Source organism: Psammomys obesus, unplaced genomic scaffold (genome assembly GCF_907164565.1).
Source record: "Psammomys obesus unplaced genomic scaffold, mPsaObe1.curated_primary_1811, whole genome shotgun sequence".
Lineage (NCBI taxonomy): Eukaryota > Metazoa > Chordata > Mammalia > Rodentia > Muridae > Psammomys > Psammomys obesus.
The window spans coordinates 1-25,962 of NW_026595895.1; the positions used below are offsets into that span (position 1 = coordinate 1).

General features: G+C 36.7%; 1 protein-coding gene across 1 annotated transcript; it reads right to left on the minus strand.

The window, feature by feature from the left end:
- Positions 1 to 1,954: 1,954 nt before the first annotated feature.
- On the minus strand, positions 1,955 to 25,416 carry LOC129685919 (vomeronasal type-2 receptor 116-like). Its single transcript, XM_055619451.1, has 6 exons — positions 25,250 to 25,416; positions 22,949 to 23,240; positions 21,316 to 22,128; positions 13,270 to 13,497; positions 10,548 to 10,671; positions 1,955 to 2,862 (listed from the first exon to the last, which is right to left on the minus strand). Exons 1-6 carry the CDS (start codon positions 25,414 to 25,416, stop codon positions 1,955 to 1,957), a joined length of 2,532 nt encoding a protein of 843 aa, XP_055475426.1.
- Positions 25,417 to 25,962: the final 546 nt, after the last annotated feature.

Below are 25,962 nucleotides of genomic sequence, written 5' to 3' on the forward strand. Positions count from 1 at the left end.
ATCCCCACAACAGCACCATTCTCATCTTGGAAATGGTCCCTTTCCTTTCCTGTTTTTTGCAGGTACTGCCAGATATAGACTCATATCTGAGTACATACATACATACTCAGGTTTCAGCTAGGAATCTTAGAAGAGAAACCGTGAAGTTTGTCTTTCTGAGCTTGAATCACCTCAGATAACATGATTTTTTCCTAGTTCCACCCATTTAGCTGCAAATTTTATTTTGTCAACTATTGAATAGTAATTCATTTTAAAATCATGAACTAATGAACCAATATGTACTTCATTTTTGAGGTTATAGTATAATTACATAATTTTTTGCCTTCTCTTTACTTCCCTCCAAAAATATTCCCAAATACCTCTCTTGTCTTTCTTTCAAATTCTTTCTTTTTTCATGAATTCATATTATGTCAATATATGTTTGATATAGACTTCTAATTATAATTTGGTTAGTCTAATAATATGACTTCTATGCATGTTTTTAGGGCTGATTATTTGCTTTTGGATAAGTAACTGATTTTATGCTCTTTCCTGGGAAGAATGTTTATCCCACTGTCAACCTTTATTAGTTCCCTATAAATTTTTGCATAGGATTAAGACCACTGGTTTCTTCCGGGAGCATGTTTGAGTGTCTATCAGCATTTTTTTCAATGTTTAGTTCATGTTTATGCAGGTATATTGGTAAACCTTTTTTCTTTATTTTTTTTAATATTGGTAAGTCTTCTGGGTGTAGCTTCTGGTATTACTAGGAGATACACTACCAAAACATACTCTGATCCTCTGCCTTATATAAATTTTTTCATCACCTATTCTGCATGATCACTGAGCCTTAGATCTGAGAGTTATTTTGTAGATGTATCAGGTGTGAGTGTTCTCCAGAATTCTGCATTGTGATTGGTGTGGTCATCAGTCATGATTGTTGTTGCAAAGAAAAGCTTCTTTCGTCAGTGGTGAACTATACTTATCTGTGTGCATTATTAAAAATATTTAGGTTGTAACATGTTTATATTCATGCATAGACTTACATGTATTATACGAATTTTATGTAGATAATTCACAGTATGATTGCTTAAAACTCTTTCACAAATATTTATTGTTATTTCATTCACTTCCTTCTTTCATATTTATCCTTCATATTTAGAATAACTCCCACACATTATTCCAAGAGGATCAATTTTTCTCTGCCATTGTATTGCTTGCCCACCATGTTTTCTTGTTTCTACATTTATTCCATGGTGAATACTAATATCTGAACATTTGGAGGTAGATGCCCCAGAGTAAAGAATGAGAGATATTTGTCTTCTGGATATGGGTTACCTAAATTATAATTTTTCTACTTACATGTATTTATATGTATGATATTTTTCTTAACCATTTATCATGTTAAAGATATTTATGAGTTTAAATTTCCTACCTATTTAGAATAGGTGACTGAGCAAGTATTTCTAGAGTGGGATGTCGAGTCATTTTTACATATGTCTAGGAAAAGAGAGCAGGGTCAGATGGTAGATTTATTTTTTTCCTTTTAGAAAATCCTCTACACTTTTTTTTTTCTGGAAGGGCTTAACCTCTTTAAAAGCTCCCTCCCCCTTCCAGAGAACAATTTTCTTACCTGTTCTATAGAAGAATCTCAAATACCACCCAAAGCCCTGTTATATGCCCAAGAATAACAAAGAGTACAAGCATTCAGTTCATATACTATTTATCTCAATTACAATCATATAATTACATTTTTAATATGAATATTGTCTACAAATTAATAAGTAACATGCATGACTTATTAAAATGTGTTTTCAGCAGCCGCTTCTATTCTGAAATACAATGTCTATGATTGTGAGACAAAGGGAGGTGCTCTTATTCTTTATACATTTCAGAAAAAGTTTCTTAAAAGTATGTAAATAATTTAATTTTAGTATACTAATGGGTTTATTAGAAGACTAAAACACCAAAATGATCATTTTTTATTTGCAATTTTTTTAATACATATCAAAGAGTTTTTATCAGGTCTTAAGAGAATAATGTAGCACTTTGGGAAAAAGATGCACCCCAGCAGCCCTGCACTAGAGGCCAAGATGGAGAAGACCTCCACAGCCACCATGGCTTTGCCCTTGGTGCTCTGGTAGACAGGGATGAAGGTGACCCAGACACTGCAGAACACCAGCATGCTGAATGTCAGGAACTTGGCCTCATTGAATGTGTCAGGCAAGTTTCTCACCAGGAAAGCCACAGTGAAACTTCCTAAGGCTAGGGTCCCTAAGTAAGCCAGCACACAGTAGAAAGCAATAATTGAGCCCTTGTTGCATAAAATGATGATATGAGCATGTTCAGAGTATTCATCTGTGTCAATATAGGGAGGGGAGGTTTCGAGCCAGACTCCAGAGATAATAAGTTGGATCACCACACAGATGGGGATGACAGCATTATAGACGCCTGAGACAAACAACCTTCTCATTGTTCTTCCTGGTTTCATGACCCTAAAGGCCAGAATTACAGTTATAGTTTTTGCCAAAACAGTGGAAATAGCCAAGGTGAACACAAGTGCAAATGTTATTTGTTGCAGTATGCAGGAGGTTGTGTTTGGGCGGCCAATGAAAAGAAAGGAGCAGAGGAAGCAGAGGAGGATGGAGATGAGCAGGATATAGCTGAGAGTCCAGTTATTGGCCTTAATAATGGCTGATTCTTGGTGTTTGAGAAAGATTCCCCAAACTGCAGTTGTGCTGACAGAGAAGCACACAGCTGTGCATGCCAGAGCCATGCCTAGAGGATCCTCAAAAGACAGGAAGGTCACTGCCTTGGGCAGGCACTGGTTTCTCTCAGGGTTTGGGTATTCTTGACTTAGGCAACGGATGCACCCCTGCTGATCTGTGTGGAGAAATTGGGTCAACATTTCACCTTATATAAGTATCTGCTCTTTGCACATTTAATTCATTAAAGTGCTTTCCAATGATGTGTGTACCCTGGTATATTATGCTTCCTGTTACAGCCAAGTACATGAATCCTTTATAATTCCCATTTCTACCATTAATCTTGTTTAAATAAATGAGCTTTCTTCTCAACAGCTTATCACTGTTTCTCTAGGGCAGTGAAATCTATTTTACTCATATTCAGATAAAGTAATACTGTCAAGTATGCCTTCAAATGTTTTCCTTTACACTTTGAGTTTCTAAGTATGTGTACATTATATTTTGATGACATCAATGTATAAAAATACACTTCTTTGTTTTCATCATCATGGGTTCTTCTTAGTTTTCTTGTTACTCACTGTTTCAGTGGATATTTGTTATCCCACTCCTATAATTTTTTTAAGGTAACATGGGAATAAGTTAGGTCCCATCTCCATGCCTATGGAACAGTTCTGATTTGGCGGTAAATATACAACATTTGCATCAACAATCGCCAGCTATAATCTCAGCCCAATATTTCCTATCTCAGCTGTGGAAGTTTCAAATAAATTTCTATAGTCTTTGACATCCTTTGACTCAGGACAGGACTCTTTCTCTTTCATTATTAATTCCAGAATAATCCTGGCAATTGTTCTAATTTTCACTCTTGTTCTTCCAATAATATTCTTAAGACTAAAAAATGACCTACATGTCATAAATACCACAAATCTACAAAAATGTTAAATCAAAAAGGGAAAATGACACAGCCATAGTCACTGAAATTGTTGAATGTCATGAAGCCAGTACAGTTGCTTGGTGCTATTCCAGGAAAGCTGAGCAGATTGTTACAATTGTTCTTCTATCTCTAACTTCTGGGTTTTTTTAAATTGTTTGTTGCATTACTGGAGACTTTCTGCACTATGATTCAATTTCTGTTTTTGTTTTCTAAAGAAAAATTATGTCTGAGTCTTTTTTAATTAGGCATTTTTAATTATTTATAGTTTATTCACTTTGTATCTTAGCTGTAGCACCCTTGCTCATTCTCTCCAAATCTTCCCATGCTCATCTCCTCCCATACCCCTCTCAAAGTCTGTTCATAGGGAGATCCTCCTCCCCTTCCCTCTGAACCTAGCCTATCAGATCTCATCAGAGCTGGCTGTCTTGTAAGGGGAACAGGGACTGCCTCTGACATAAACTCAGTGTCTGTCTCTTTGATCACCTCCCCTTAACAGGGTGCAGCCTTACCAGGCCATAGAGGAAGACAATGCAGCCAGCCCTGATGAGACCTGAGCCTTATGAAAATACTAAACTTAACTTTATCTGTCCACTGTTTGCAAATCTTCTTTATGTCCTGGAGATTATTAGGCAGAGTTAAACAGATGAGAGAGATGAGGCCATTATTTTGGGAGTTTTCTTGGGGTATGTGCCCCTAAACAGTATATTGGTGCAGGGTAAACAAAGGCAATACCCTGAGAGGCCTGGATATTTATGTATAGGTTTAAGATCCTTTATTATATACTTAGAGCTCCCTGAAAATGTAGTTTAAAGATAGAAGGTCACAGAGGGTACACTCCTGATGGAATAAAACTTAGTAAAGAAGACAGACTGACTTAAATAAACCTTTTCTAGTTTGTAGCATAGATGATGATACGTATAGTAAATGGAGCTATTTATTTGTATTTGCTATTCATAAAAAGACCAGTTCAAGTATTTTCTGTTTCTCTGCAAACAATGCCAGCCTAAAAACAGGCTTTCACGTATTAATTGTGTTTTCTTTGAAGGAGACATTCTTTAGAGTCTTTAAAGTAGAGTTATAGGGCTAATAATAATAACCAAATATGTTCTGTGTGTACTTTATAAATTGCAACTGAGCTTTTATCTCTGGATAATGAAAAAAAATCAAACACCCTGTACCACTTGTATAATCATAAATCTGTGTTTGTACTGTGAAACTTGTATAAATAAGAAGAGCCTTGTCAATAATAAGTCAGAGCCAAAGAAAGGTCTGAATTTTGGAATTCAGCTGCTAGATTCCTCTGACCACTTCAGCTTACTAACTCCCTCTCATCGCTGACCCCTCATCTGCACTCTGGAGCACCCTATAGGCAAAGACCTCTCCTTTCCATGCTTAGAATTGCCCCAAAGAAAGGCTTCTGCCACAAGCTCACAGAGAATGAATTCCCAACAATAGAGCATGCATGGGACAGATGTGGGATCTCTGAACATATATAACAGTTGTGCAGCTTGGTCATTATGGAGATACCTAACAGCAAGACCAAAGCTGTCTCTGACTCCTTTGTCTCCTAATTTGACTGCCTTGTGTAGCCTCAATAACATAAGTTGTGCTTAATCTTATTGCAGCTTTATATGCCAAAGCTGGTTGATATCCATGGGGATTTCTTTTTTTTTAAAGAAAGGGAGGAGGTGCACATTGGGTTGGGAGGTAAGGTGAGAAAGAGGGTCTGAGAGGAGAGGTGTGAGCAAATGCTGTGAGAGTACACAAATTAATTAATAATATAATAAAAAGAAATAGTAACATTGTAATAGAAATTAGTGAAACAGAAACAAAGAAAACAATACATAGAATTAACCAAAGGAAGAGCTGGCTCTTTCTGAAGATAAAGAAAATTGACAGACCTATAGCTCAAGTAAATTAAGGAAAAAATAGACTACTCAAATTAACAGAATCAGAAATTACAGAAAAACATTACTACAGATTTCAACGAAATTCAGAATATTCTAAGGAAATACGTTTAAAACATACTATATTCTAGTCAGCTTAAAAATGGTCATGAGATGGATAAGTTTTAGATTTGCCCAAGCAACCATTATTAAAAGATGAATTCAACAATAATTCAGCAACCTAAATAGACCTAAATAGACCCAAGAGGAAATTCAAAAGGTCACAAAAGGCTCCCCCACAAAAGAAAGGAAGGATGAAAGATTAAAAAAAAAAGACTCCAAGATGGTGGAGACCAGTATGCACATATCTAAGGGGCAGAGATTCAGAGACTCTGAGACCAGTGTATGGACAGGTGGTTAGATCCAGAGCATCAACTTTGTTGCTTCCTATTCTGGACAGGTCATCCAGGAAATGTATTAGATCTGATTCAGGCTCTCTGTGGCCATCTCACGTAATCAGGAGTAGCAAAATTTGGGCCTCCTGCCGCTTCACATACTCCAGGGAGTTTGGATCCCCATATCTGGGACTGTTTGCTCTAGCAGCCAGACTTCAGATCCCTCCTGCTTCCTGTAGGGCAGCTTCAGGATTACTGGGAGAGCATCCAAGCCACCAAGCTACCATTCTACTGGTCACCTTGTGGACACCAGGTGAACAATAAAATTACAGGGATTGCAGATCCAAGAAGACAGAGCTCAGAGGAATCTGAGTACAGGGAGCACAGTTTGGGGCAGGCCTGTAAGCAGCAGCTCAGCTTTATTCTGAGGAATCCCAGGGATGCCACCTGAGGTACCTGCACATTGCTAATGGTGACCACCAGTAACTGCACCCCAACATTCATGGTTCCAGTGCATGCACACACCTGTCCTTCAGTTCATCAACCCCTACAGGTTTATGTGTCCATACTGCCTTGTACCCTACCTTTCAAGATGCTGGCATCTGAAGCTCCAGCACCCATTCTTGAGTCATGGTACATTTGACATCTTTCTGAATACTACTCTAACTCCAAATACAGGAGGATCCAGTCTTTGATAGAGTTTCCAGGAAGAAACAAGTAAGGCTACAGACAACCAGATGGCTAAAGGCCAGCATAAAAACACAGTCAACAAAAACAGGGATATCCTGGCTCCACCAGAACCCACCCCTGAGAGCAATCGATATTCTAATACAGCTGAAACACAGAAAAAGGACTTTAAATCTATGTGTATGCAGTTATTAGATACATATAAAGAGTAAAAACCAAATGTCTCAAAGAAATACAGGGCAAACAAAGAGGCCATCAAAGACAAGAAATCACAATTAAACAGGTGAAAGAAATTATTAAAATTATTCAATTCTTGAAAACGGAATTTCAATCAATAAGGAAACACACAGAAAACCCTGGAGATGGACTACATAGAGAAGAGATCAAGTACCACAGAGATAAGCATCACCCACAAAATATAAGAAATAAAGAGAATCTCAGGCTTTGAAGATACAACTGAAGAAAATTATCTCTCAAAGAAAACATAAAATCAGAAAAGTTCAAGGACTCCATGAAACCCAAGAACAATAGGAATAGACCAAATAGATGATTCCAGGCTCCAAGGTGAAGAATATATTTTTAATAAAATCATAGAAGAAAACTTCTCCAACCTTAAGAAAGAGATAACCTTAAACATACAAGAGGCTTACAGTACCCCAAATAGACTAGACTAGAAAAGAAAATCCTCTTGCCATAAAATAATCAAAACAATAAATCTACACAATGAAGAAAAAATATGAAAAGCAGCAAAGGAAAAAGATCAAGTGACATAGAAAGGCAGACCTATCAGAATCACACCAGACTTTCCAACAGAGGCTATGAAACCCAGAAGGGCCTGGGAGGATGTCATGAAGATGCAAAGAGACCACAGATGCCAAAGCAGACTACTGTACTGAGCAAAACTTACAATCAACACAGATGGAGGAAACAAGATATTCCATGACAAAACTAAATTAAAACAATGTCTATGCATTATCACTGACCTTGAGAAGCTACTAGAAGGAAAACTCCAACCCGATGAGATCAACTACACCCATGATATAGATAATATCAGAACAAAAATCAAAAGAAAACAAGCACACAAACACACTATCCACAATAACACCACAATAAAAGGAAATGAAATTCATTGGTGACTAATATCTATCAACAACAATGGAATCAGCAATTCAATAAAAAGACACATGCTAACAGAATAGTTATGGAAACAAGATCCAACATTCTGCTGCATACAATAAAAACCCCAAAGATAGACACTACCTCGGACTAAAGTGCTAGAAAAAGGTTTTCCAATCAAATGGACCCAAAGAGCAAGTGGCAGTGCCACCTTAATATCTAATAAAATAGTCTTCCAACCAAAATTAATCAAAAAAGTGAAGGATACTTCGTTCTCATTATAGAAAAATACACGGGGACAACAATATCTTGAACAACTATGCCTAAAATAGAAGAGCACCTGCATTTGTAAAAGAAACGGTATTAAAACTTCAATCACACATCAGTCCCAACACAGTAATAATGGTAACCTTCAACACCTCACTCTCACCAAGTGACAGATCATTGTCACAGAAGCTAAACAGTGAAATAATAAAGCTTACATAGGTCATGAACCAAATACCTTTTAGAAGTCCTCAGAAATTTTCACCCAGACACAAATATGCCTTCTGTGCAAATCAAGGAACTTTCTCCAAAATTGAACATATATTCAGGCACAAAGCAAGACTTAACTGATAGAATAAGACTGAAATAATCCCTTGGATCCAATTACACCACTATGTTCTAAATCTGGACCTCAACAACGACAGAAAGAGCAAAATGCTTAAACATGCACATGGAACCTGAACAACTCAGGTGTCATGAAAGAAATAAAGAAAGTAACTAAAAATTTCCTAGAATTCAATGAAAATTAAGGCACAACATGCCCAAACTTATGGGACACAATGAAAGAAGTACTAAAAGGAAAATTCATAGCACTAAGTGCCTTCATATAGGAATTTTAGATGTATCAAACAAGCAATCTAATGACACAACTGTAAGACATTGAAAATAACAATAAGATATAGACAGGGCCAAAAGGAGTAGAGGGCTGGAAATAATCAAATTCAGTGTTGAAATCAACATACTAGAAGTGAAATGATTCAAAGAATCAAAAAACCAAGGGCTGGTTCTTTGAGAATATCATCCAGAGAGACAAACTCTTAGCCAAAGTAACTAAAAAGCAGAAAGACACTATCCGAATGAACAAAATAAAAAACAAAAAGGGTGATATAAGGACAGAAACCGAGGAAATCAAAGGAATCATTAGGTCTTACTTCAAAAGTGTATACATCACAAAAAATTATATGGACAATTTTCTTGATAGATTCCACTTACCAAAGTTAAATCAAGATAAGGTAAATAAAATGTCCAGTCTTCCCGAAAGAAATAGAGTAAGTCATCAAAAGTCCCCATACAAAAAAGCCCAGGGCCAGATGTTTTCAGCTCAGAATTCAACCAGACCTTCAAAGAAGAGGAAATACCAATACTCTTCAAACTATCTCACAAAAAAGAAACAGAAGGAACATTAACAAATTAATTCTATCAAGCCGCAGTCATGTCACACTCAAGACCCAAGAAAGACATGAACTTCAGACCAATTTTCCTCATGAAGACTGACACAAAAATCCTCAGTAAAATACTCACAAATCAAATACAAGAACACATAAAATATATCATCCACCACTATCACATAGGCTTTATCCCAAGCACGCAGGAGTTGTTAGGTCTATAGAAATCCATAAATTTAATCCACCACATCAACAAAGAGAAGGAAAAAGTATCACATGATCATTTTCATAGAAGCCAAAAATCCAACGCCTGTTCATGTATAAAATTTTGGAAAGATCAGGGACACAAAGCACATACCTAAACACAGTAAAGTAAATATACAGCAACCCTATAGCCAACATTAACTTAAACAGAGAGATCCCACTGAAATCAGGGACAAGAAAAGGCTGCCTGCTCTCTCTCTATCTTTTTAACATAGGAATTGAAGTCATGTGTCACTCTGCAAGGAATTTGACCTATGATAGCATTAGATCTCAGAACATAAAGAATATTCAATTAATTTTTCAATATTTGATCATTTGCAATAATACATAAAAACTTCTGTTTATATTACGGTTGTCTAAGGATTGGCCTTTTAAAATATAATATATGGTAGATTCTCATCATTATATTAATGTATTTTCCTTCTGACCTTTTATTTTTTTCTTAAAATTTTTCATTTTAAAAATAATATAATTACTTCACTATGCCTCTTCTATTTCATCACTCTAAAACTTCTCCTGAACCAACCTTATATTTATTCTCTCTCAAATACATGGGCTCATTTCTCATTAAATGGGTTTGTGTCTTTGTGTCTGTGTTTGTATATAAAAATGCAACCTGCTCATTCCATATGATGTTACTTATATATGTTATTACACAGTTGACCACAACCCTAAACAGGCAGCCATATTTTAATTTACAAGACTTGCTTTTTCTATTGTTGATACTGAAAATGACAACTGTTGTAAGTGCAGTTCAGTTTCTTGTGCATTCAGAAACAATCAGACATGTAGTTTTCCTGGAGTTACTTTTATGCAAGAATCATTAGGTTTGTTAATCACAGAAATACAAAGCGATCCTGGACAACTGGAGATCTCACATTTAATGGGGAGCTCATAGCATAGAACACTGCAAGAGTGCCATTCCATGCACCAAAGGCAGGCTTTTAAAAGTAGGGTACATATGACACAATAGCATGAGAATTGCCACTTTAAACTCCACACATTGTGAGGCTTCAGCAATGAATAATAATGGATTCAGGAATGAGTGTTAGAGACATAGGGAACAGCACTACATTATGACACCAAGGTCACTTCTGGACTTTCCCCATCTCCATTCCCAAGCAGTTTGAGTAAAAGTATTATTTCTCTACCTGTCTGGTTAGAAATGTGCTGCTCTGGACAAAATACACAAGAAAAACAGCAGACCGGTCTTTCTTTTTGTAGAACTTTCCAGAATCCTGGACCACAGCTCTGTGTACATACAGATTGTGGAGTCTGAAGGCAACACAGAAAAACTGGTCATGGTAACGAACATCAGTTTAAAATAGTTTAGACTAAATACACATAATCTATGGAAATTGTATTTGTTTATGAGGAACTCTGAGGTTTTAATCTGGGAATGCAGAATGGAGATTTAAATTTACCACACTTTCCAATACTAAATGTACAACATCCCTTTATGGTGACCAAACTGCTACTCACTACTGCCTATCATGTGTGAAATGTGTAGGACATCAAGAGATCCTCTTCTGTGAGGAAGAAAGCCAGAATTTATTTTATTGTATGAATTTTGGAACAGTTGGATTTTAAAACAAGTATCTAATCATACTTGCCTCCAGGCACACTTGTTTCTACCTTTATATTTACAATCCTGTAGTAACACCCATGCACTCTGATTCAGCTGCAAAAAGAAGTTTAATTTTCTCATGAAAATGTTTTTGACATTGGTGAATTATAATCTGTTACTGTGACTTTTACCCTTGACTCCCAATGCTAGGGATTTTTCTATGCCTTTCTTTTCAAATTTTAGTGACATCATCAAATGGGACTTTTACCAGTTGCACTCTTAATCACCTAGCTAATAAAATTCTAATGCAATTTTAGTTTGTTATATGTTAAATTATTTATTAGTATAAATAATTTATACTATAAATTATTTGGTTTGTTATATGAAATTTTGTAGGAACGGAAATATTTCTATCTTAGACCTCTTTTCTGCCTTGGTTTGGATTCAGTTTCTGTCTAATGAATATGTACATATTAACAGGAATATGTTTCTGGCTAGCTGGATCAGCTGTTAAGAGTACATACAGCTCTTGCACTGAAATATGAGTTCAGTCCCTGACACACATATTGAGCAGGTCATATACATTGTTTACAGAAATGTATTGTTTCCAAATCCATAATTTATTAATTATTTATGCTAGCTCACAACCTTGTAAAATTATTGATATGCTTGAGTGTGAGTTGTGTGAATCGAAGAATGCTTGAGCATCAGCTAGCTTTTATAATTAACATATATGAAAATTTACATAAGTTTGTGTGCATGTGTGTGTTTACATATAGAAACACTCATACATGCCTCTATATATACATGGGCTCTCAATTATTCATTCGCTTCATTATGAACAAATATTCAAATTCAATTCATCTAATTGTAGCTAAGGAATTAGCGGACATTATGTGTGCATTTGTATGTATATTTATATGTGTATGTATATATGTGTAAATGTAATTTTGATATATTTATATATCAGAATGTAATTATATATCAGAATGTATCAGAATGTACATATCAGAATGTATATATCAGAATGTATTTATATATCAGAATGTATATATCATATAATTATAATGTTTATATATCAGAATGTATATATCAAAATGTAATTATATATCAGAATGTATCAGAATGTAATTCTGATATATTTATATATTTATATATGTATAAATGTAATTCTGATATATATATATATACATAATTCTGATATATATTAAATCATATCTGATTTAAAGTCATCAAACAGAACTATAGAGATGATTTAGTATTTAACGGGCTTGCCACATAAGCAGGAAAACATGAATTTGATCATGATAAAAGGATGGAAGAAGTTGGGTGCATGAAAATAGGACTGTAATCCAAACTTTATGATCATGAAGACAGAGAGAGAACCTAGGTATTGCTATCCACTGAGTTCAGCAAAATCAGAAAGTAAGGGTTTCACAGAAATAAAAACAAAGTTGACAGCAACTAAAGAAGATAACCACAGTTGACTGTGGACTTAAGAAGCACATGTTCTCGTGTGCATGAGCACCTTCACACAAGCTCACAGTCACAATAGAGCTAACAAATTAAAATTTCACAATTATTTTATTTTATTTTTTTATTTTTAAACATTTTAAGGAACATTTTTTTTAATTTTATTTTTCTTTTTAGTTACATTTTTTAACTCTGTGTCCCAGCTGTATCCCGCTCCCTCATTCCCTCCCCAACCCCGCACTCCCTCCCTGGTCTCCTCCCTGCCCTTTTCCAAGTCTACTGATAGGGGAGGACCTCCTCCCCTTTCATTTGACCCTGTTTTATCAGGTACCTTCAGGGCTGGCTGCAAAGTCCTCCTCTGTGGCCTAACAGACTGCTCCTCCCCTGGGGGTTCAAACAGCCTGCCCTTGAGATCCTGTTAAAAATAGTCCGTGTTCCCCTTACTTTGGAAATGGGATGTGCATTGAACATATGACAGGAGTCTCCCACAAAAGGCATCTGAAAGACTCTACCTAGCAGTGTTTCAAAGCAGACACTAAGACTCATAACCAAACCCTCGGCCGAGTGCAGGTAATCATATGAAAGAAGGGAAGTTAGTATGATATGGAAAGGATAGGAGCTCTACACGGACCAAATATATCAGGGCACAGGGTCTTTTCTGAGAGTGACACTCAACCAAGGACCATCTATGGATATAACCTAGAACTTCGGCTCAGATGTGGCCCGTGGTAGCTCACAATTATTTTAAAAGTTCAAAGAATCATTACACAATCAATTTTTATAATTCTTTAAGAATAATTCCCTTCATATTAAATACTGAAAAAATTCCATACCTGTTTGAAGTTGTTTGGCCATTGAATCAGAACTTCATTGATGAAAAAGCCTTGATCTTGTGCACTCTTGAAGACAAACTCTCCCACTTTAAGTAGTAATGCATTTCGAAAACTATATGTAATAAAGTTTTGTATATCATACGTTTCCATAATATTCTTATTCTCACCAAAGCTTATTTCATCTTCGGCAGTATTTATAAATTTAATATTCCTCAGAAATGGATGCAGCTGAAGAGATACATTATATAATATGAGTGGCCCACACAGATCACTGGCTGACTTTAAAGAGAAGTTCATTTTCCCTATCTCTATCATGGCTTTCTTTTTGAAAGGGCTTAGTTTGTTTATTTGTCTTCCCAGTTGTTTAGTGAGATTAAAATTATTCCCCATAGAAATAATGCAAGAGCTACTGAACACAAGTAGAAATATTGTCTATGAGATGGAAGACAGTATAGTGTGTAGCATGTCCTTAGTTGGAAAAATGTCCTGTGTCTTTCTCCAGCACTAGAAAATAATATTTCTATTTAGAAGAAGTAGATTTGAAGAGGATCCAAAATGGCGGCACCCAGTGCACATGGTTACTAAGGCTTGGACTGTAGTGACTTCACAGCAAGTAAGAGGCCGTGCTGTGGACTTGAAAATGCCAGTGTCTATGCTTCACAACTGTACAGAATTTACTAGAAGGAAAACCCCAACCAAAGGAAGTAAACAACACCCACAGAAACACAGAAAATAAATAACACCACTGTTGTAAAAACAAAAGCAGACAAACACACAAACTCATTGTAATCTTAAAAATCAAAATAACAGGCACTAGCAATCATTAATCATTAATATCACTCAATATCAATGGACTCAATTCCTCAATAAAAAGACACAGACTATAGAATAGATGTTTAAACAGAACTCATCAATCTGATGCATACAAAAAACACATTTAGAAACAAAGGAGGACATTACCTCAGAGTGAAGGGCTGGAAATAGGTTTTTTTAAGGAAACTTACCCAAAAAACAAATTGAAAGAAACCATCCTAATAACTAATAAAATAATCTTTTAACTGAATTTATTCAAAAGAGATGAGAAAGGACACATATCATAGCAAAAGAATGCATAGATGATGTCTCAATTTTTAATATTTTGCTCCAAATACAAGGGCAGCTACATTTGTAAAAGTAGCATTACTAAAGCTTAAATTATACACTAATACTGCCACAGTAATAGAGGGAGACTTCAAAACCTCACACTCACCAATGGACAGGTTACAAAGACAGAAAATAGAGAAACAATTAAACAAACAGAAGCACAGATCAAATGGATTTAATGGACATCTAGAGAACTTTCACCCAGACAAAAAGAATATACCTTCTTTTCAGCACCTCACAGAAGCTCTCCAAAATTGCCCGCTGACTTGGTCAGAAAACAAGCCTCAACAAGTACAAGAAAGTTAAAATAACCCTTTTATCTTATCAGAGCACCATGGATTAAAGCTAAATTTCAGTAACAATGGAAACAAGAGAAAACCTAAAAAACAAACTGAACAACTCAGTGACCAATAAATAAATTGGTCAGGGAAGAAATAAATTAAAGATTTTCTAGAATTCAATGAAAATGAAGGGAAAACATGCCTAAACTCCTGGGACACAATTAAAGCAGTGCTAAGGAGAAGTTTCGATACATTAAGTACCTTCCTAAAAAGAATTAACAAATCATCATAGTAGCAATTTAAAAACACATGTAAAAGCTCTAGAACAGACAGAAGTAAACACACTCAAGAGTTAACAGCAGGAAATAATCAAACTTATAAATGAAATCAGTATCACAGAAAAAATGGAAACAATACAAAGAATCAGTGAAACCAAGAGCTGTTTTTTTTTTTAGAACATTAACAAGATAGACATACCTCTAGGCAACCTAACAAAAAGTCAGAGAGACTGTATTCAAATAAACAAAATCAGAAATGAAAAGGGGGAATAACTCCAAAGAAATATTAGATATTATTTCAAAAGAATGTATTCCACAAGTTTCAAAAATCTAAAGGAAATGGAAGATTTTCCTGATAGATTTAACTTACCAAAGTTAAATCAAGATCAGGTAAGCAGGTTGAAGAGTCCTATAACCCCTAAGAAAATAGAAGCAGTCCTCAGAAGTCTTCCAAATAAACAAACAAAAATTCCCAGAACCAGATGGCTTTAGCATGGAATCCTACCAGACTTTCAAAGAGGAGCTCATACCAATACTTCAGAAACTATTGAAAAAAATCAAACAGAAGGAACATTGCCAAACTCAATCCTATGAATCCAGTCACACTGGTACCTAAACCACAGAAGAATCCAATTCAGAAAGAAAAGTTAAAACCCATTTCGCTTATGGACTTTGATGCAAAAATACTCAGTAAGATACTGGTTAAACCAGTCCAAGACCACATCTAGTACATCACCCACTATGATCAAGTAGGTATCATCCCAGGGATGCAGGGATGGTTCAACATATTTAAATCCATCACTGTAATTCACTGAAAGAAAAAAATTAAATAAACATGTTCATCTCATTAGATGCAAAAATGCCTTTCATAAAATAATGCACCACTTCATGATAAAAGCCCTGTAAAGATCAGGGATACAAGGCCCATACATAAACATAATAAAGGTAATATACAACAAGCTGATAGCTAAAATCAAATTAAATGGGGAGAAACTCAAAGCAATTACACTAAAGTCAGGGACAATACAAGGCTGTCCACTCTCTTCAAATCTTTTCAGTGTAGTACTTTAAGTTGTAGCTAGAGCAATAAGACAACTAAAAAAGATCAAGGGGCCCAAATTTGAAAGGAAGAAGTCAAAATATCCCTATTCACAGAAGATATACTAGTATATATAAGTGACCCACAAAATTTTACCAGAGATCTTATAAAGTTGATAAACCCCTTCAGTAAACTGGATGCTATAAAATTAACTCATAAAATCAGTATTCTGCTTGACTATAAATGATAAATTGGCTGATAACAAAATTAGGGAAACAGCATCTTTCACAAAAGCCAGAAATAATATAATATATCTTTGTATAACTGCCCAAGCAACAGAAAGACCTCTATGACAAGAAGTTCACATCTTTGAAAAAAGAAACTGAAAAAGATATCAGAATATGGAAAGATTGCCCATACTCATGGTCCGGTAGAATTAACATAGTAAAAATGGCCATCCTATTACAAGCAATCTACAGATTCAATGCAATTACTACCAAAATACCAACCCAAATATTCACAGACCTTGAAAGAACAATTCTCTATTTCATATTGAATTACAAAACAAAAACAAAGAAACAACAACAACAAAAACAGAATTGCTAAAACTTTTTTGTATAATAAAAGAACTTCTGGAGGTATCTCTATCCTGAATTCAAGTTGTAGTACAGAGCAATAGTAAAAAAAAAAAATCTTATGGGACAAAATGAAAGCAGTGCTAAGAGGCAGTTCATAGAACAAAGTGCTGCCAGAAAGAAGTTTGAGACATCTCATACAAACAACTTAATGACACATATAAAATCCCTAGGGAAAAACAAACAAACAAAAACAAAAAACAAAAAAAAAAAACAAGCAGACACACCCAAAAGGAATAGATGATTAGAAATAATCAAACTCAGAGCTGTAATTAATAAATTAGAAACAAAGAAAACAATTCAAAGAATCAATGAGACCCAGAGCTGGTTCTTTGAGAAAATCAACAAGATAGACAAACCGGTAGGCAAACTAACTAAAAGGCAAAGAGAAACTATCCAAATTAGCAAAATCAGAAAAGGGACATAATGACAGGTACTGAGGAAATCCAAACAATCATTATGTCTACTCCAAAAGCCTATTATGCCATATTATTTGAAAATCTAAATGAAATGGACAATTTTCTTGATAGATTCCATTTACCAAAATTAAATCAAGATTGGGTGAATAGATTAAATAGTCCTATATGCCCCAAGGAAATAGAAGCAGTGTCAAAAGTATCCCTTAGAAAAAAGCCCAGGGCCAGAGGGTTTCAGTGCAGAATTTTACATACCTTAAAAAGAGCTAACTCTAGTTTGTGCAGTGTGATAAGTATGGATCTATTTTCATTTTTCTACATGTAGACATCCAGTTAGACCAGCACCATTTGTTGAAGATGCTATATTTTTCCCATTCTATGGTTTTGGCATCTTTGTCAAAGATCAGGTGGCCATAAGTGTGTGGTTTTATTTCTGGGTCTTCTATTTGGTTCCATTGATCCACCATTCTGTTTCTATGCCAGTACCATGCAGTTTTTATTACTGTTGCTCTATAGTACAGCTTGAGATCAGAGATGGAGATATCTCCAGAAGATCTTTTATTGTAGAGGATTGTTTTAGCAATTCTGGGTTTCTCGATAGAGGAATATCGAATGGCAGAGAAACACTTGAAGAAATGCTCAACCTCATTAGCCATCAGGAAAATACAAATCAAAACGACACTAAGATTTCACCTTACCGTGGAGCTCCCGTTCTCTCCACGTTGAGAGCAACAGAGCAGGATGATTTAAACACAGGGAACTTCCCAGAGAATCATGCTCCAACCAGGGACTGTTCGTGGAGATGACCTGGAACCCCTGCACAGGTGTAGCCCATGTCAGTTCGGTGTCCAGGTGGGTTGCATGGTAGTGGGAGGAGGGACTGCCTCTGACATGGTCTGATTGGCCTGCTCGTTGATAGCTTCCCCCTGAGGGGGGAGCGGCCTTGCCAGGCCACAGTAGAGGACAATGCAGCCACTTTTGATGAGAACTGATAGACTAAGATCAGAAAGAAGAGGAGAACCTCCCCTATCAGTGGACTTGGGGAGTGGCATGCATGCAGAAAGGGGAGGGAGGGTGGGATCGGCAGGGGAGGAGGGAGGGGCTTATGGGGGGGATACAAAATGAATAAAGTGTAATTAATAAATTTAAAAAAAGATTTCACCTTACAAGCAGCAGAATGGCTAAGATCAAAAACTCAAGAGACAGCACATGCTGGAGAGGTTGTGGAGAAAGGGGAACCCTCCTCCACTGCTGGTGGGAATGTAAACTTGTACAACCACTCTGGAAAGCAATCTGGCGCTTTCTCAGACAACTAGGAATAGTGCTTCCTCAAGATCCATTTATACTACTCCTAGGCATATACCCAAAAGTGTCTAAAGTACACATTAAGGACATCTGCTCAACCATGTTTGTAGCAGCCTTATTTGTAACAGCCAGAATCTGGAAACAGCCCAATTGCCCCTCAGTGGAGGAATGGATGCACAAATTGTGGTATATCTACACAATGGAATATTAATCAGCAATAAAAAAAAAACCAAGGAAATCATGAAATTTGCAGGTAAATGGAGAGATATGGAAAAGATCATCCTGAGTGAGCTATCCCAGAAGCAGAAAGTGCACACGGTATATACTCATTCATATAGACATATAATATAGGATAAACCTACTAAAATCTGTACACCTATAGAAACTAATCAAGAGGCAGGAAGCTTGCTAAAAAGCTCAATCCCTATCCAGAAAAGCAAAGAGGATGGACATCAGAAGAAGGAGAAAAGAGGGAACAAGTCAGGAGCCTGACACAGAGGACCTCTGAAAGGCTGTGCCCTGCAAACTATCAGCAGATGCTGAGACTTATAGGCAACCTTTGGGCAGAGTGCAGGGAATCTTATGAAAGAAGTGGAAAACAGTAAGATCTGGAGAGGACAGGAACTCCACAAAGAGAGCAACAGAACCAAAAATTCTCAGCTCAGGGGTCTTTCCTGAGACTGATACTCAAAACAAGGACTATTCATGGAGATAACCTAAGAACCCTGCACAGATGAAGCCCATGACAGTTCAATATCCAAGTGTGTTCCATTGTAATAGGAACAGGGACTGTCTCTGACATGAACTGATTGGCCTGCTCTTTAATTACCTCTCCTTGAGGGAGAAGCAGCATTACCAGGCCACAGAAGAAGATAATGCAGCCACTCCTGATGAGACCTAATTGATTAGGATCAGAAGGAAAGAAAAGAAGACCTCCCCTATCAGTGGACTTCAGAAGGGGCATGCATGGAAAAGGACAAGGAAGGGAAAGATTGGGAGGGGAAGAGGGTGGGAACTACAGGGGGAATACAAAGTAAATAAAGTGTAATTAATAAAGCATTAAAAAAAAGAAATGCTCAATGTCATTAGCCATCAGGGAAATGCAAATCAAAACGACCCTGAGATTTCACCTCACACCCATCAGAATGGCTAAGATCAAAAACTCAAGTGACAGCACATGCTGGAGAGGCTGTGGAGAAAGGGGAACCCTCCTCCACTGCTGGTGGGAATGCAAACTTGTATAACCACTCTGGTAAGCAATCAGGCATTTTCTCAGACAATTAGGAATAGTGCTTCCTCAAGACCCAGCTATACCACTTCTGGGCAAAGAAGAGGCTCAAGTACACAATAAGGATATTTGCTCAACTATGTTTGTAGCAGCTTTTTTTGTAATAGCCAGAAGATGGAAACAACCCAGATGCCCCTCAACTGAAGAACGGATACAGAAATTGTGATACATCTACGCAATGAAATACTACTTGGCAATAAAAAAACAAACAAACAAGGAAATCATGAAATTTGCAGGTAAATGGTGGGAACTGGAAAAGATCATCCTGAGTGGGCTATCCCAGAAGCACAAACACACACATGGTATATATTCACTCATATAGACATCTAATATAGGATAAACCTACTAAAATCTGTACACCTAAAGAGACTAATCAAGAGGGAGAACTCTGGCTAAAATGCTCAGTTCCCATCCAGAAAGTCAAAGAGGATCGACATCAGAAGAAGAGAAAAACAGGAACTAAGTTAGGAGCCTGCCACAGAGGACCTCTGAAAGGCTCTGCCCTGCATACTATCAAAGCAGATGCTAAGACTTATGGCCAGCCTTTGTGAGATTGCAGGGAATCTTATGAAAGAAGTGGGAATTAGTAAAACCTGGAAGGGACAGGAGCTCCACATGGAGAGCAACAGATCCAAAAATCTGGGCAAATCGGTCTTCCCTGAGAATGATGGTCAAACCAAGTAGCATGCAGGGAGATAACCCAGAACCCCTGCACAGATGTAGCCCACGACTCCTTGTGGGTTCCATAGTATTGGGAATAGGGACTGTCCCTGACTTGAATTGATTGGCCTGCTCTTTGATCACCTCCCCCTGATGGGGGGCAGCTTTACCAGGCCACAGAAGAAGACAATGCAGCCACTCCTGATGAGACCTAACAGACTAGGATCAGAAGGAAAGGAAAAGAAGTCCTCCACTATCAGTGGACTTGGTGAGGGGCATGCATGGAAAAGGATGAGGAAGGGAAAGATTGGGAGGAGAAGAGGGTGGGAATTACAGGGGGGATACAAAGTAAATAAAGTGTAATTAATAAAAAATAAAAAATTAGTAAAAAAAGAGCTAACTCCGATTCTCTTCAAAGTATTCCACAAAATAGAAGCAGAATGAACATTACCAAACTCATTCTATGAAGCCACAGACACCTTTGCACCTAAACCTCACAAAGACCCAACAAAAAAGAGTTCAGACCTATCTCTCTTATGAACATTGATGCAAAAATACTCAATAAAATACTTGCAAACTGAAACCTAGAACACATGAAAGATATCATCCACCAAGACCACGTAGGCTCCATCCCAGGCATACAGGTTCAATAGACAGAAATACGTGATTGTAAGCAATCATATAAACAAACTGAAGGATAAAAACCACATGATCATCTTCTTAGATGCCAAAAAAGCATTTGACAAAATCCAGTACTCATTCATGTTTAACTAAGTCTTGGAGAAATCAGGGATACAAGGCCCATCCCTAAACATAGTAAAGACAAAATACAGCATGCCTATAGCCAACATCAAACTAAATGTAGAGAAACTTAAACCCTTTTCTATTTTTAACTTATACTTTTAATTATAAGATGAAAATGTTTTATTGACTTGACCACAGCAAATTACTTACTAATAATGTAAGATCCTAAGCTTCCCCTGCTTATGAGTGAGGCTTACCTGCCATGATAGAAGCCAGTCTGTGTTTCTGTCTTCTTTAGATCCTGTTTCGGTTTTGCTCAATAGCATTTTATGGAGGGCATGGGCCACTGCATACACTGCACTCCATATGGAATAGCTTGGCTCAGAAATAGTCATTACTTCATTTATTTTATCCTTAGTCTTTAGGGAAATATTCACTGGACAGGGTTTATAATTTCCACATCGTGAATTAGGTGAACAATTAAAACTGTCAATCCAGAATTTAGAGAAGTAAACATCTCCTGGGAAATGGGAGGGTGTAAGGACCTCAAGAAAGTGCTTGAAGCCGGGGATAGTTCTCTTCTTTAAAAATGAGAAGCTTCCACTGAATAAGTTTATCATAATATGCTTTCCATTTATTATAGACTCTAAGTATGTCGAGTGTGGCTTTGCCAAGATCCACACCTTCTTTCTGGTTACAAAAATACGAATGTCTACACAGAAGAACAGCAAGTCATCTATATCACCATAGAATACATTCACATTTACTCTAGCATGTTGTTTCAAATTTTGCAAGCCATAATCATAATTTACATTTTCATTCAAATTATCTGGGAGTTTTACTGTAAAAGCCACACAGATATCTTCTTTAACCATCTTTACTTTCAGATCAGAGAGAAACTCCCTTCCTCTCTGATCATCAGAAACAATGATCCCCACCCACCTCCAGCCAAAGTGGAGCAATAAAGAGATCAGCCCTTGGGCTAGACCTCTGTCTTCAGTAGACATCTGATAAAGGGATGGGAATGTATCTTTGTCACTAAGCATGGAATCAAATGGTCCATATGTGACCTGAAGAAGCAAAAAAAAAAGTGATTCTGAGTTTCAGGTATTTGGAATCATCATCCTTAGGAGGAAGTGACTTCATAATTCAAATATGAGGGTTAAAGGACTGAATATTTTTAAGGAGGTTGAATTGTTTAACTGAGTGATAACAATGAACATTACCATGTGGGTTTTTTAATCCTGATTATTGCTGACTCTTGTGCTCACCAAGTATTTTCTGTTTGTAGTAATACCTGCTGATAGATGCATTTCTTCAGTGTAGCCTGGCAATAGTCAATTGTGATGATATAGCTAAGTGGTTGGTATCTGTGGGTGCTATTCTGAGATCTACTTTCCTGAATGAGATCATTAATTCCTTGAAAGATTTTTATCGGTGATGGCATTAAACATTGTTCCAAACTCAGTTACATGTCCTGGACTTTCTTTTTCCATATGTCAGGTATTGACAACCATAGGAATTTTGAGATGTTTATATGCTAGATTGGGTAGTTAGGTACATTTGCTGGAGAATTTGACTTATGATCAAATGCAGACTGAGTATCCACAGTACATCATCCATTGTTTGGAGATAGAATCATGGATACTACTAAGTGATCTGCTCAGAAACTCCCAGAATTTACTGTTCATGCTTTTTACCACACTCTGACATCTGTTAACTCTTAACATATCAAAGTAATTCATCCACTGCTCTTAGAAATCTGCCTACACTAAACATAATCCACTTCTCTGTTTTCTTTAGTTTGTTCTGTTATTTTTCTTTTGTTGGTTTGTTTGTTTCAGTCAGATCTAAGATGTGATTGTGCTTAAAAATATGTTTCTAACTTACTTGTGGGACATTGTAGAGCTCTGAAAGTGTTGCAATTGAAGCAGAAAATTCTGGCTTGTTTCCTGAAATGATTCCTAGAGCTTTGTGTTGAGTGTTGCACTTGTAGTTAGGGATATAATCACTCCTTCCAGACAGCCACATCAGAAGGCCCTCCAAGGTTATTTTGTTAGAATTAAAAGCATTATAGATGTGGAAACCCAAGGTTATATTTGGAAGCAGGTTTGAGTCCTTATTGATCTCTTCAATGGCAAAGTATAAGGTTAGCAAATATTGATAGTTTCTCCATTTCAGTCTAAACCAGAAGAACAGAATGATGGGTATTGTCAGTACATTTTTCTCAAAAAAGTCTATAAAATACAGGAACCTAGAGGCCATAGCCTTTGACTTTTCTTGTGACATGTAAATCTTGTGTGCATAAGCTCATGACAATCCAGAAACATCATCGAATGGCTCCTAAACTCTCAGAAGTTTAACTGTTTCTAATATTTTTTGGTGTACATTGTGTACATAAAATATTACTTGTTTGTATCCTATGAGTACTCTATACATAGGTGCTTATGATGTTTCAGCTCATGGAAGCACTGGGTTAAGGAAGAGTCACTAAAGGAATATTAGTAAGAGCTTCATATCCTTTTCTTTTGTAATGATTCAATTTCATACTCACTTATGAAAATTATAACAAGTTTATATGCATTCCTAGTGTTAAAGTGTCTCTGTGTGGTATAGACAGATGCCCGGGCATCTATCTATAGAAAGACCACTTTCAATAAAAGTTAGCATCAGTTCTCAGTGCCCACAGGATGGCCTTAGAAACATATTTAGCTCCAATTCATAAGATCCCTTCTGGCATCTTTGGGCACCAGGAATACCTGTGGTATTCACACATATATAAGAAGGTGAGCTCTCGAGTACATGAAATAAGAATAAATAAGCATGTGCAAAATAGTGTTCTTGGGTTTGAAAAATGATTGATATATTATGACTAGTTGTTGCTCTTGTGGAGGACCCTGGTTCAAGTCAGAGTAGCCAGCTTTAGGTTCCAATAGTGTGTAACACCAGTTCTAGGGGATCCATGTCCTCCACTGGCCTCTGAAGGGACAATGCACACAAGTGGTACACACACAAACATGTAGGCAAAACACTCATAAACATAATGTAAATATTAATAAATCTTTACAAAAATTCAAAAAGTAGTATAAAAGTAGTAAAGGAAATGTGTTTCTCGAGGCTTGCAGTTTAAATGAATTAGTAGAGATTCCTATTCAGAGAGAAAATATGTATTGAAGTTTGAAGAAGGTACTTTTCAGCAAAGGACCATCCTATTCCCAAAATTGATGTTCAAATGAACATATGTACCAATTATAGCATCAAGTGAAAAACAGGAATATGAAAAAGCCTAATGAATCTTGCACAGTATCATAAATAACCAACAACCTAACTCAGAGTTTCTCAGAGAGATCAAGTGGCAGATGAATACTTCAGAAAATAAAGAGACAAACAACAGAAAAGAAGACAGAGCATTGACTTCAACTGGTCATTAAGACAAGTTTCAGCAGTCTCCACCAGAACTTGGAGGAGGGATAGAATAAAATAAACAGATGTACACATAAAAGACTGAGTGCCATAAAAGACAAATCATAAGACAAAATTGAGAAAGACAGATAGAAAGGTTGCTAATTAAAATCATAAAACCTCCAATCAAATCAAAGAACACTGGGTTTTCAGCAGAGCTAACTAAGTAGAGGACAGAATATGGGCATGAATGAGTTGAATTTCAGAACACTCCATTACAATATCAGTGATAAATAAAAAGTTATAAGTATAACCACAGTGTCTAAAGTCTGAGATATTTTAAAGATACTAAAGCCAGAACTGTGAAACCAGAGATGCTAACATTTGTACTGAGGACATAGGCATATTCAAGTTCACTTTAACAGAAACTCTCCAAGTCTCTGGAAAGAAACAGATACTCAAACATAAGACATTTAGATGTCCAAATGGACCTGAGAAGAATGGAAACTTAACTTGACATATTGCAGCCAGTGTGTTAAAAAATGTAAGTCTCACCATGGAATCACACCATGGAGCAGACACAAAAGTTGTTCTTTTTTCTATCCCTGATGTCTTTGTGACCTGAAACACAACAAAGAGAAGTGGAAATGTATGCAGAGGCACAATGAAGGAGAAAAAATGTGAAACTGTTTTTCACATTGTTCTGTATCTAGTTCATTATTCTCAATGGAATTACATGTGTTAAGCAGGTCATGTACTATCTTTTAACCAGAACGACCAAGTACTCACAGGTCAAACTTCCATAGTAGAGTTGGTTTTCTGTCAAAAAGGATCTGGAGGTATTGGGATAGATCAAGTGGGATGGAAATGGGGATAAATGTAGCGAGGTTAACATCTGCCTCCATGTAGGTGTTGGTTTCTCCTTTATAACCACAAGTGAACAGAGGCAACTCCATTGATGTATACACAGGTTGCAGGAGGAGGCTGAGGCAAAGCAAAGGAAGGGACATGTCAGGCTCTTCACTACACAGAGACAGACCCCTGCATCAAGGTGGATCCAAGGAGATTATTGGCTTAGGTCTTGGAACAGGTTCAGTCTTCAACGTCAGAGAAGACTTTGTATGCTACAGCTGATTCCTACTGTTGCTTCAGGCTCTCAGTCTGTGCATACCCAGTGGTTCTCATGACAGGCCGGCACACACACTGCAGCAAAGTCCAGACATCTGAGGGTCACAGTACAGAGACATTCCTGTCACTGTAGCCAGACTTGCTCTGAATTTGCTGTCTTTTTATTCTATTTCCCTCTCATCCATGTACTCTTGGAATCCCATAGCCCTGGGGCTCTGCACCTGGTTCTTCTATGTGGGTGAAAAACATGTTTGGTTCTTTCTTTCTTCCACAACCTGTATGATTTCATCATGGTCCACAGTGACTTTGGAGAACACCATAATCTGAGACAAAATTGTAGGTCATCAAAAAAACAGCTTGTTTGTTTTGGATTG

Bases quoted from the DNA above. Each gene is read 5' to 3' on its own strand.
- LOC129685919 (XM_055619451.1), bottom strand. From the start codon at position 25,416: ATGGAGTTGCCTCTGTTCACTTGTGGTTATAAAGGAGAAACCAACACC. The intron at 13,498-21,315 runs GTAAGCCTCACT...GTATCTCTTCAG, and splicing joins ACTGGCTTCTATCATGGCAG to CTGCATCCATTTCTGAGGAA. The intron at 2,863-10,547 runs GTAGAGAAATAA...TTCTCCACACAG, and splicing joins GCACATTTCTAACCAGACAG to ATCAGCAGGGGTGCATCCGT.